This window comes from Homalodisca vitripennis, chromosome 2 (assembly GCF_021130785.1).
Source record: "Homalodisca vitripennis isolate AUS2020 chromosome 2, UT_GWSS_2.1, whole genome shotgun sequence".
NCBI lineage: Eukaryota > Metazoa > Arthropoda > Insecta > Hemiptera > Cicadellidae > Homalodisca > Homalodisca vitripennis.
In genome coordinates, this window is record NC_060208.1 from 53964417 (window position 1) to 53977500 (window position 13084).

The 13084-nt window shown below is 35.3% G+C and overlaps 1 protein-coding gene across 1 annotated transcript in view; it reads left to right on the forward strand.

Moving 5' to 3' along the window:
- Positions 1–3312: 3312 nt before the first annotated feature.
- The window catches only part of LOC124355628 (nose resistant to fluoxetine protein 6-like), a 53629-nt gene continuing 43857 nt past the window's right edge, over positions 3313–13084 (forward strand). Inside the window, exons 1-4 of the mRNA XM_046806789.1 lie at positions 3313–3357; positions 10776–10966; positions 12233–12303; positions 12868–13058. Of these exons, the coding sequence (XP_046662745.1) occupies positions 3313–3357; positions 10776–10966; positions 12233–12303; positions 12868–13058 (498 nt within the window). The remainder of the gene's footprint in view (positions 3358–10775; positions 10967–12232; positions 12304–12867; positions 13059–13084) is intronic.

Genomic DNA, 13084 nt, shown 5'->3' on the forward strand with positions numbered 1-13084 from the left:
TAACAATGAAGGTAATCAGAAGGGATCCCAATCCCAAGTACAGGATCAATGTAATTTTTTCCCAGAAGGACCATCAGATTTTTAAAACACTTTATAGCCGTAAAACCTGAAGGGAGGGACATATATACAGTGTGTTCACAAAAGAGTGCCACAAACTTCTGTGGGTGTTATTATTCATCATTTTAAACAAAAAATGTCATACAAACAAAGGTTGAGAAATATCTCGTTTAGCTGCTAGCTGCCATTTTGTATTTTTTATCAAACTATTATTATCTTAAAACTAGCTAAACTAAAGAAACCAAATTTGGCGAATAGAAAAATGTTTTTAAAAAGTTGTGTTATTTTCATTAATATTAACAAAATGTCATCTGTTGAAAATTTTAAAAGTCAAATACAACAAATGTATGGTTACAAAAATTTTCTAGACACCAACTATTTGAACAATTTCATTATAATTCCAGCGGTTTAAACGAAATCCATCTACAAGGTGTGTTCAAAAAGTATCGTAAATTTTGAATTTTCGCGGGTTACGTATATTCGAATTTCGATTTTTTTGTAGCGTTATGTTGGTACATAATATGTCTCTCACTTATGTTGACAATTTCGGCCATTTTGAATGTTCAGTTAATTGTTGACAGCTGCTTTGCTTTCACGTGTTTTGGTTCGTCTTCGATTTTTACCTATTCAAAAAAATGGAACAAAAAATCTGTATCAAATTTTGTGTGAAAAACTAAATTAAGTGTGCGGATGCATTCCGAATGTTATCCGAGATGACTGTGGCATACGGAGAAGCTACTTTGGACAAAAGCAACGTTTATCGGTGGTACAAAATGTTTTCAGAAGGCCGCGTCTTCGCCACATCAACAAAACACCTTCATCAGTGCCGGACGCCCGAGCACTTCAACAACAGATGAAAAAAATTGATAAAGTGAAGAAAATGGTATTGGCCAATCGTCGAATCACAGTTAGAGAAATTGCCGAGGACCTACGCATATCGATTGGCTCGTGCCATTCGATTTTAATCGATAATTTGGGCATGAGACGGGTCGCCGCAAAAATTCATACCACAATTGCTCAATTTCTATCAAAACCAGCATCGCATGAACATTGCTAATGAGATGTTGGAATCTGTCCGCGACAACCCGAATTTGCTCCAGAGGGTCATAACTGGTGACGAATCGTGGATTTATGGTTATGACATGGAAACCAAAGCTCAATCATCTCAATGGAAGCTGCCGCACAAACCAAGACCGAAAAAAGCACGCCAAGTTCGGTCGAATGTGAAAGTTTTGCTTACAGTTTTCTTCGATTGCAGGGGCCGTGGTGCATCATGAGTTCTTGCCACAAGATAGAACAGTGAATAAGGAATATTACCTGCAAGTTATGCGCAATTTGCGCGAAGCAATCCGCCAGAAACGCCCAAACTTGTGGAAAAACAAAAATTGGCTTTTGCACCACGATAACGCCCCTGCTCACACATCGCTGCTTGTACGCGACTTCTTGGCAAAAAACAACACACTAATGATACCGCAGCTACCGTATTCCCCAGATCTGGCCACCTGTGACTTTTTCTTCTTCCCGAAACTGAATGGAAACTTGAGGCCCATGAAAGGACGACGCTAAGCCACGATTGACAAGATAGAAACGGCATCGAAGGAGGACTGAACAAGATACAACAAAATTATTTTTTGAAGTGCTTTGAAGATTGGAAAAAACGTTGGCACAAGTGTATAATATCCCAGGGGGATTACTTTGAAGGGGACAAAATAGATATTCACAAATAAATAAATAATTTTTGAAAATACACAAAATTCGCGATACTTTTTGAACACACCTCATATGTTGGCTAGCAGCTAAACGGACATATCTTGACTTATGTTTATATGACATTTTCTTTATGAAACGATAAGTATTATCAGCCACAGAAATTTTTAACACCCGTTTGTGAAACACCTTGTATATATTTATATATCAAATCAAAATCAAAAATCAAAATGTCTTTATTACGTGAACATTAAGTACAGTAATTTGTCAAAATATAATACATAATGCAAAGTTAGATAATTACAGTTTAATAGTGTCATCATTGTGAGTTTAGGAGGTTTATGCTTCAATTTTTAAAATCACGTGGTTCCAGTGTTAGCAGATTCCAGGAACTCTTCAATGGTGTGTATACAGGTCTCTTCAGCAAAAAACTCTCTAAGTAGGTTCTTTAGTCTGTTTCCTGTCAGGCTGCGGAGGTAGTCTGGTAGAAGGTTTTTAAAATTTCCGGCCAATGTATGAAGGTTTCTTCTCATATAAAGCTGTTCTGTGTTGAGGTAGGGTGAGCCTTGAGGCATGGCGTGTGGGGGGGTAATTATGGAGGTCCATGTGGAGTCTGCAGATGTAGTTTTTATCTACGTGCAAGATGGCTTTCATAAATGTAAAGTGCAGGTACTGTAAGTATGCCTAGGGTCTGGTAGGCCTGTCGGCAAGTTTGTAGTGGCTCAAGGTTTGCAAGGGTCCTGACTGCCTTCTTTTGGAGTACCAGAACTCTCTTGAGGTTTCCTTGGGAGGTTCCCCAGACTATAAGGCCATACCTAATGTGAGACTCTATTAGCGCATAGTAGGTTATTTTTGCCGCTTCCAGAGAGCCTACCCATTTAATACGTTTAACAACGTAGATGCCTGTACTAATTTTATTGCATATGTTGTTTACATGATCTGGCCCATGTGAGTCTGCTATCGAGAGTTACTCCCAAAAACTTGATCTGGTTAGCCACTGGTATATTGGGAATGCTTGCTGGTACCTCTTTCTTCCTGCTAAAGTGTACCTGTGTAGTTTTGTCAGGGTTTATTGCTAAGTCATTTAATTTACTATAGATTATGGCGCTTTCTAATGATGTGATAGAGTTACTGTACAATTGTTCAGCTGTGTCATTTCTTAGAAGAAGAGTGGTATCATCTGCGTACATTATGCAGCTCGTACTTTCATTTTGAATTAGAGCTGGGAAGTCGTTAGTCAGCAGAATAAACAAAATGGGTCCCAACCACAGATCCCCTGTGGGACTCCTCTAGTAATTGGTTGAGGACAAGATCTGAACATGCTAGTGACGCCAGATGTAGTATGCTGAATCTCCACAATTTGGGATCTCCCTTTGAGATAACTATCAAACCACTTGTTTTCCAGACCTGTTACTCCCAAAGCTGCAAGTTTTTTTAGAGATGAGGCTGTGTCCTAAGCAATCAAAGGCCTTACTGTAGTCTAGGAATAAGGCAGTGACAAATTGTCCCTCCTCTATGCTGTCAATTATAGATTCGACCAGACTTATGATGGCAGATAAAGTAGATTTTTCCCTTCTGGAAGCCATGCTGGCAGTCAGTAATTAAGTCCTGTTGTGTAAGATGTGTTCATTAGTCTCTTCAATACTATTTTTTTCAATAATTTTTGAAAACGTTGATATTAAGGAAATGGGTCTATAGTTTTTTGGGTCAGTTTTTGGTCCTTTTTTGTGCTGGGGATAGACCTTGGAGACTTTAAGCTTTGTTGGGAATTGGCCCAGGGAAAATGATTTATTTATAATTGATGCAAGAGGATGAATCAATTCCACTGCGCAATGCTTTACAACTTTTGATGAGTATTCGTCTGTACCACTCGATGATTTGTTTTTTAGGTTGTGTATTACTTGACTTACTTCTTCCCATGTTGTGGCGGTCAGATCAAATGGTTGTATTAAAGGGTGGTTTAAGAGGTTTAGGTCCTCTTCTAATCTGCTGTCTCCTGGCTGTTGGTTGTTTTGCTGTAATGTCACTTCTGCTATCTGAGTAAAGAAAGTGTTTAGTTGTTCAGCTACCTGAAGAGGATTGTCTACCTCTACATCGTCAATGTTTTAGCTTAGGACACGTTTTGCTAAGTTGTTTGGCATTGGTCTCTGTATGTATTATGTCCCATTACAGCTTTGGATTTGTTGTCAGATGTCATTATTTTCTGTGTATTTGCATTTTGTTGCAACATCCTTAGTTTTCTGTCGTACTTCTTTTTTTATGTTTACCATAGTTTTCTTTATCTTGTGCCCTTCCGGTAATTTCATAGGTGTTTGTGGCTCTTAAGTAGGCAGCTTTTATCTCAGCTGATTCTTGGTCATAGTAGTGAATTGGTTTACTCTTAGTTTTATTTTTGCTCTTCTTGTGAGGGCAGGAGATGTCAAGGGCAGTTTGCAGCACTCCTTCGAATATGTTATATGCTGTTTCCGCATCTTCAGCATTATAGACAGTATCCCAGTTTTTTATGGAAAGCAGTGACTTGAGCTGGTCAAGGTTTCTCCTTCCCATTTGTCGCCGAAGAGTTTGCGTGTTGTCATCATTTTTACAAAAGTCCAGGCTACATACATATTTGGGCGGTATGATCCGATAGTCCAGTTTGTAAAATTGTTGCACTAAGGTCATGTTCTGGAATATATTAGTGCATATACAGTCAATTGAAGTGCTTGTGTCAACTGTAATGCGAGTTGGTGGCAAAGGGAGCCTTCTTATGTTGTGTGTTGCCCAATTCGTTGTCAAACATCAGGCTGTCATATAGGGCTGATGATGATGCAGACTCCAAATTTGCTGTCTTCTTGTCTACTCTCACTTACCTGCTTGATTGGATCTTTCCTCTAAAGAAGCAAAAATTCTAAAAATAGATCTTGTTGAAGGTGGAGTTGGATGAGGATCTGCTGAATTTGCGCAATCACCTAATTTTGTAATGACTTTTCTAAAAAAATATTAACTCTTCACATCATCTGAAGCAATCCTACTATTAACTCACTAAGCAATTCAGGTCTTCTATTCTTTCTTAGAGGGCACCTTTCTTAGAGGGCACAAAAAAGTCTCGAACTGTAATAACTCCTTAGAAAATAAGGAAAAGACCTCAAACAGTTTAATCAACAACTCAAGACCCGAGCAGTCAGATAAATCTTTCAAGGCACTCTTTGTGGTGGACAGCACCAAGGAGGTGATTAAGCAAAAGATGACACATCTTCGCTTAAGTTTCTAATCTTGTCACTCTTTCGCAAAAATCTACGCTTTTGTCGAGCGGAGCGCACTACTTCAGTGGATCTCCAACTCTCAAATTGTCAACACATAAAAAATCAAGGTGATTAATTTTCACATCAATTCTCTCAAATAACTTTCAGTCAAATTTTCTACTAGGAGATAAAGTCACGCTGGGTAATCAATGCTTGATTGCCAGGAGCAGTATTGGTCAGTTTATTCTTTGTAGATTGGCATGCTATGGGGATAGACAGGTCCTGCTTGCAGCATAATATATGTATGCATATGTCTTATGCTATAGGCATTTGGGGAGCACTTTTGCCCAGAGACTCTTGCAGAAACAGCTTCTGGCTCTATTAACATATTAACTTTTCCTTCTTAATATGTTTTGCTATCACTCTTTTAAAAAGAAATTCTCATATTCCAAAACCATAAAACTATTTCCTATCCATTATGAAACACTGACCATTTGACTGTATTACGCTGCCAAACTTTTGCTTGTTTACTTTATTTTTAGCACTAGCTGAATGATTACCCATGCTTTGCTAAGGTATATAAACACAAACTTATTTCACTTAGTTTATTATGTGCCAACTATTACTGTGTATTGAATACTGTAATAAATGAGTCAGTTATTAATATTTGTAAGTTTATCTCTTAAAATCTCCCTGTATACAAAATTGGTTTTGTGTTCTTTGCATTCCAGAATCACGAGAGTCATGTGGGCTTACTGGAGGCTACATACAGCTGGACATGGGAGAAACAAGGGCTCCTTAAATCCACTCCAGCTACTTTGAACGATTGCCCTTGAGCTTTATTCAATGTCATAGAAAAACAGAGTTGGACTGGGAACTGCAATCTTTTTAATTGAAACTGATAATCTGAAGGAATCATGGGCCTATGGAGTATAAAGATGGTTTCATCTGTGAATATGGTAGCCTCTATATTTCGGTGCAGTTTGAACTTGTTCTTGTGCCATTGCATAGTCTAGGAGGGATAGGATGCCGTAGTAACATTATCAAAAGTATAGCTTTCAACACAGATTGTGAGGTGAAATTCCCGTTAGGCTAAGTCCTTTTTCCAGAACTTAAATTGGATACATCCAGGTAATTTCTTTCTGTCTTTAGGTCTTGAAAGACATCCCAGCTTACTTACATTGCCATCATCCAACTCCTGTTACTACCCATTTCCTGTGTCTAAACGTAAATGTGAGAATTCATCAGTTGTTAGGACACTATTAAAATTTACTCTCATATTATGCACACAAAGATATAACAATGGGTCAAAATAGGATGACAATATATTATAGTTTAAAACTTTTGAGGACATGATGCTTACTACATGTCTTTTCTTAATAAAGTTATCATTAACAAACTGATCTCATTGTAGTTTCCGAAATTTTACAAATAATTGATATAATCCCATGAGAGAACTTTACAACTCTACCCCCCTTTTTTTTAACATAAAATTAAAGAACTTTCATATTTTATTTTATTTTCTTTCAATGACACCAGACAATCCTTGCAATCAAGTTTGAAAAATATCCACCGAACAACATAACCAGAAATGTATTCTACTACAGTGAATTTACATCCACATTAGCAGACAGTTCGGCACATAGACCGCACAATAACTGATAGCTATGCTTTATTTGTCAGTTTAGGCTTTTAACATATCCAGGGTATAAAGACCTTTTGTTGTAACTTTCTTTCGTACTCTATACATTTTAGAGTGTTTAAAAAAAAGTTTGTTTAAAATCATTGTAAATGTTATTGTGGGGCTACAATTATCCAGCATTTTTACCTTATTACTCTGTAGAAACTGAAGGGAGGCAGAAACAGGGGCACTCAATATTTGTGTGGCAAACCGGACTATTCATCAATTTTTGACGGTATTAAGAAGTTCTATATAACGCCATTCTATACCGTTGTGGTCTTCTTACCAACCTCAGCATGTGGGCTGGATCTAAAAATAAGTTAACTGGATCCTTAGTGATAGAGTGTGGAAAATGTGTTACTATGTGATTTAAAAAGAGCATCCCAACGTAATTACCAAGGATAAATTGCTTTATGGTTCTATCACTGGTCAATGATGCTATCTGGATTTCTGCATTATGCAATATTGAAAGGCACTGCTTTAATAATCCACTTTGCTATTCATGTAGTGGATACATTATAAGATAATGAAATATATACATATTTCAAAAGCAATAACATACATCATTAATACTGAGTAACAAATTAAAATTCAGCTCCTACTCCATTTTCAACTCTCTTGTCTATAATAAAAGTACATCTACCTCTTTACAATTGGACAACAATGATAAGTTGGAATTAGGAACCAACCACTCAGTCAGCCCTTGGCTGCACCAAGCTTCTATCATGCTTGTATCAATAGCCTTGTAACTAGTTTACTAAATTATACGTTTCATGTTGTTTATTTATTGATTGTGTTGTGGTATGTTTATTTATTTTTTCTGTATGTTATATTGTAATTCCCCTGAATATTCCTTCTGGTTAATCAACTTGATAATGAATAAGCTGTGATGACGTCATCAAAATATGTCCTTAATAAATGTACATTTGAGCTGAACAACATATAATTATACAAGAATAATTTATAACATTGAACACATTCACCCGGCAAGTGGAGAGATCCGGGTTCAACTCCCGGCGGAGCAAGTACTTTTTGCGATTCAATGTTTATTGAAATTAAATAAGGCTTTTGCCATTTATACAATTTTAATGTAAATAAAAGTCGTTTTGACAGGTATTTGGTCTTCCGATCATATGTTAGTTTGCTTATTTAAAACACATATGTGACAGATACGGCTAAATACAAAATAATTGAATCGGAAAAAGTAAGCGCTCTGTGGTGTAATGGTAGCACATTCACCCGGCAAGTGAGAGATCCGGGTTCGACTCCCAGCGGAGCAAGTACTTTTTTGCGATTCAATGTTTATTGAAAATTATAACAAAATAAAAATACTTATACAACATAGTAAGAACTACAAAATAAATGTCATCTCGGGTGGTGATTTAAATATAAATCTCTTGGAATCCAAATCGCAACACAGCAGAATTTAATAATATCATTAAAATCTTTGGCTTGACCACTGAAATCTTTGAGGCCACTAGAGAAACTGAACACTGTGCAACATCTATTGATAATTTTTTCATCAACCTAGATAAAGTAGATGTGCCATTGTTGAATCGTTAATTTCTAATCATCATGAAATCGTTTTTTAAAAATGTATTCAAAACTGTAAAAAATCAAATAGTTAGACCTTAAGCAAGCTTGAACAAAAATATTTTACTGATTTAAAAGCTAGACTCAGAATGGAAAGTTAGAATAATTTTAATAATAAGACATAATATGTAAACAAAAAGTATGAATCATTCATTTAAACATGTTTATTGCTTGTCCAATTAAATAAGTAATTGTAAAAGTGAACTATAAAATAGTGTGGCTAAAATAATTATATAATAAATTTGAAAAATGAAATGATTGCCAGCTCCAACTCTTGGAAAAGCAACAGGTCTGAGGAAAATAAATTAAGATACACAACTGTCATAGGAAGATACAGAAGTTCAGTTGTATAACAATAGGATCATTAAATCAGATAAACAAAAATAATTTTAAAACATTGTAAATAGTTTTAGAGGAAATAATAGTAAACTTTGTGATAAAATGACATTAGTATATGATAGTATAGAAATTAACAATCCAACTCAAATAAGTGACTTCAAAAATTTTATAAACATTGCTAATATAAATCTAGGTTGAACTTAAGTCAATAATGAAGATTATGTTTTTCCACAAGTTCAGAATAACACCACTTTGAACAAACAGAATTTAAGTTAATTGATGAAGCCGTTTTCCTCCCTTGCCGAATCAACAATGTGAACGTTTGTTGGGTTCCTGGTCATGGGGGATCCCTGAGAACGATAAAAAAGAGCTGATGCCTGGCCAACCGGGGCTCAGCGTCAATTATGACGGGCCCTCAACCGTTCTGCGGTGTTCCAAGTGTGAATCCTCTAGGGCTGTCTCGAAATGGGTTCGCGCGGGAGCATGAGAGAAGGTGGAGGTTGCATCCAGGCTTGAGAATGAGCAGAATGGTTTTTACAGTCGCCTTCCTCCAGGGTAGTGTGGGGACCTCTCATTAAATAGATCAATGTCTTCTCGGGTTATTGGTCTTATCACGGGGCCCCCCCCCCCCCCCACCCCCCCCCCCCCCCACCCCCCCCCCCCCCCACCCCCCCCCCCCCCCACCCCCCCCCCCCCCCACCCCCCCCCCCCCCCACCCATCACCATTGATACGCATTATGTAGAGAACAGTTTACAATAATCCATAGTTTTCTTTGAAAACCCCTTCATAAAATGCCAAATAATGAAAGTATGAGTTGCTTTTTAATACATACCTGCTATGTTGGTAATAGTGGTCATTCATCTAATTAGCAGTCAGCAGTATTAAGTGGTAGGTATCTACCATATGCAGCAGTCACTGTACATTTATCTATGTTTAATTGAGTCGTAAAAAAATCAACTGCACACAACTTCCTCAATAAATAGGGGAATTAAGTACTTCCATCTAGACAATTTGCATCCAATTATTGTTTCATTCAGGTGACTTGTCCATACAATGTAACAAATTAATAAATATCGATGTGTAAACTTGTTGTTGAGTTGTTCAACAAACCTATGTCAAGTACCTGACAAGTAGAATTTTTGAAAACGAACTAATTCAAATTTAAAACAAAAAAAAACGCCAGACATAAGTGTTTTTGCCATGTTTTAAATGTCATGATCAGTAATAAAGTAATAAAAAATAATATTAATATATATATATATATATATATATATATATATATATATATATATATAGTGTAATTCAAACGTTATAACATTATTATTGTTTGTGCCTTGACGAGATGGCAAAAGATTTACTAGACAAACTATTGACCAATTTCTTCGAGCTTCTATTTAGAAACATTAACACTGTCTTTATTCATGGATTAAGATGGTTTCTCAGTAACATTTACAGTTTATTCACCAACATATTGACATGTAACTTATCTACTCAAAAATATTAATTTGTTACAAAAGTTCTTTTGTGAATTATGAATTATATGTTACATTTTTGTGGTAACTGAAATCTGCGATAGGATATTTAAGATAACTATTCCAACTGGTCTTGTTTTTTTTTTAGTTTTTGGGAGCTACGAAACCTTATGCCTATATTTATAAAACCCAGGGTGTTATCTAAAGCTGTTAAAATTAAACCAAAATGTTTATTTTTTTATTTTGAAGATAATAGGTTACTATGTACAGTATTTAAATGGCTAGGATCTGTTTTAATTAAGTATTTTTCATTAAGATCCATTGAATACGTTATTGTATCACTGTTGCTTTATAAATATTTCATATCCTCAGGTTATCATAAATCTTGTAATAAATTGTTAAAGTCAGCAAAAATCAAATTTAAAAAAAAAACTCAAAACTTCTTCAGTATCAGACAACGTCAATAACCCTCAAAAACAACAAAAATTAACTAAGTAATATAGAGTATCGACAAAAACTTCACTGAAGACGTGCGAGAATATATAACCAATAGTCCTTAAATTTAAACCTGAAAAGTGACTTCACATTTGACTAATTCTGAGCAGACCGGAATTCCTAACAGATAATACTCTCACTATAGATTTCTCTTTTAGAATATTTTTCCAGCATTAAAATTTTCTAACTTTTTATAATGTCTGCTTTAGCGTCCTTTCTTGAAGGCCTTCCGGATAGACCTGATGTTTGCAGTCTGTGTACCCTCCTCCTGCACCGCTCAGGACGTCAAGACTCACCTTAATGTAGCTCTTAACTCTATCAACGCTACTGCCATAGTCTCAGACAGCAGTTGTTCCTCTAGTGTCCCCGTGCCTCTCGATGTCAAGGAATGGATAGTCATGTGAGTAAGCAGAATTTAAAGTTCAGTTTCTTTTTCCTCGTTTTATAGTAAAAGGAAATCATTGTAAGTACTGTCCTTTATTCTTAGTATTATTATTATTTTTTGTATTCTTCTAATATTTCTTGAATCTGTCTCTTTATCTTTTTTAAAGTAATTATGTTTTTACTTTTATACTAACCATAGGTTGGTATGGTTTTTACAAGAATAGTCTGCATAATGTTCATCAGGGCCAAGTAAGGCATAGTAGGTACTAAAAAGAAGCCTCTGTACAAGGAAAACTATTGATAATGATATCAAATCAAAAAACGCAATGCCATATTGAACATAACAAACTTGCACAAGAAACAGGTGTCCTCGACACTTCAGATCCTTTAAATTCGTCGATCATATTAAACATAATTAAGAAGTTTGCTAATGTTGGACTTCTCAGTTAGATAGTGCTTGACAAATGTTGCAAATTTACATCTAAGAATGATAATTCTATAGTTTCATGAAAACCTCCTTGAGACTAATGAAATTGGAGACTAATGAACCATATTTTTCATTCTTAAACGGACAAGTGAAGTGGTTTGTATAGAGAACAATAAAAGATAGGAGACATAACTTTTTTGATTTTAGACTGAGTTGAAGAAAGCATTGATCGACAGGAAAGAACCCCTACCACTTAAATCTGTAAGACCTATAAAACAAACTTTATAAATCTTACTTAACGAAGAGCAAGGAAACATAACAATTAAGGGGCTTGTAAAGAATGTTCAAGGTTGGCGATAGGATAAAGAACATTATGACTCAAAGTATGATAAATTCGAGTTTTTGTTTGAATAATTGGGCATCTGAGATGGATAAAAGGACCATTTTATTTAAGCCATTTGCCACAAATAGGATTGAAAATCTAAAATATTATATTTTTAAACTTTTCAATTCAGTAGGAAGAGTTCGGTATGATTTAAGATATATTGATGTGTAAGGGATATTTTATATGCTCGAGTTGTTACACCAAAATATATTGTAAGTAGTTATTACAAGTGGAGTACATAAAGTATTATTATTATTATTTACTTTTATTTTAAGCATATTTTGCTATGAATGACAGAATAATTTCACTCAAGACTATTTTGATCAAACAACAAACACCGTTCATGCATTTTTTTATTTCCCAAACACGTGCGATTTTATGTCTTCTAATATCTTCCAACCAACCAATGGTATCCAAAACATGTTCAAATATTAATAGAAAAATCTAATAATTTCTTATTACTTTTCCAGATTCTTAATTGCACTCATAGTCATCCTTGTAATACTGAGCACTGTGTACGAAAATTCTATCATGGGATCCGGTAAGAACTATTTAATAAGTTTTGGTATTCTTACAATGATCTCTTCTTATATATCATACCATATAGAATTAATTTCCTTTTACCGATATATCAGGATTAATATTTTTACTTGTATTGTTTTATTTAGATAAATACAATATTGTTATTTTTCTCTTTCTCTTCTTTCCTTTTTGCAGCATACTGCTTTTTAGATTTATCTCAATTTCAATCCCAATAGCACATTTTGTAATAATTCTTTTTCTCTTCTATACTAATTTGTTTTTCTTTGACCTATGCGGATGTTTAATGAATTTTCCACTTTTAATTTTATTACAACTTTTATTTGCTCCATGTCCCTGTATATTTTTTTACTTCTATTTGATTTCTATTACTGGCATAGTCAGTCTTAGCCTACCATACCATTAACTTTTGCATCATTAATATTTGCTTTCTTCGTGGAACCTGTTCTTCTCTCTCCGCCATATCTTGTTCACTGACGTGTTAATCACTTTTCATCTACTACTTTCCTTTGAAAACACATTTCTTCCATCTTTCTCATAGCTTTTTTCTGGTGACTGATTTCAGAAAAGAACACTCTCCTGTGTGCATTCTCCCTGAGTAGTAACTGCCGCCATATGCTCTCCACACAGACCTCCCATGTGACTCTGGATTGCCTCAACGGTCTCCGGATCCTCGCCATGATCTGGGTGATAGCAGGTCACAGGATTACGATAATGTTGAACTTTCCTGTTACTCGACTCCGTTCTATCGTTGAGGTTAGTGACAAAATCAATTGAACTTT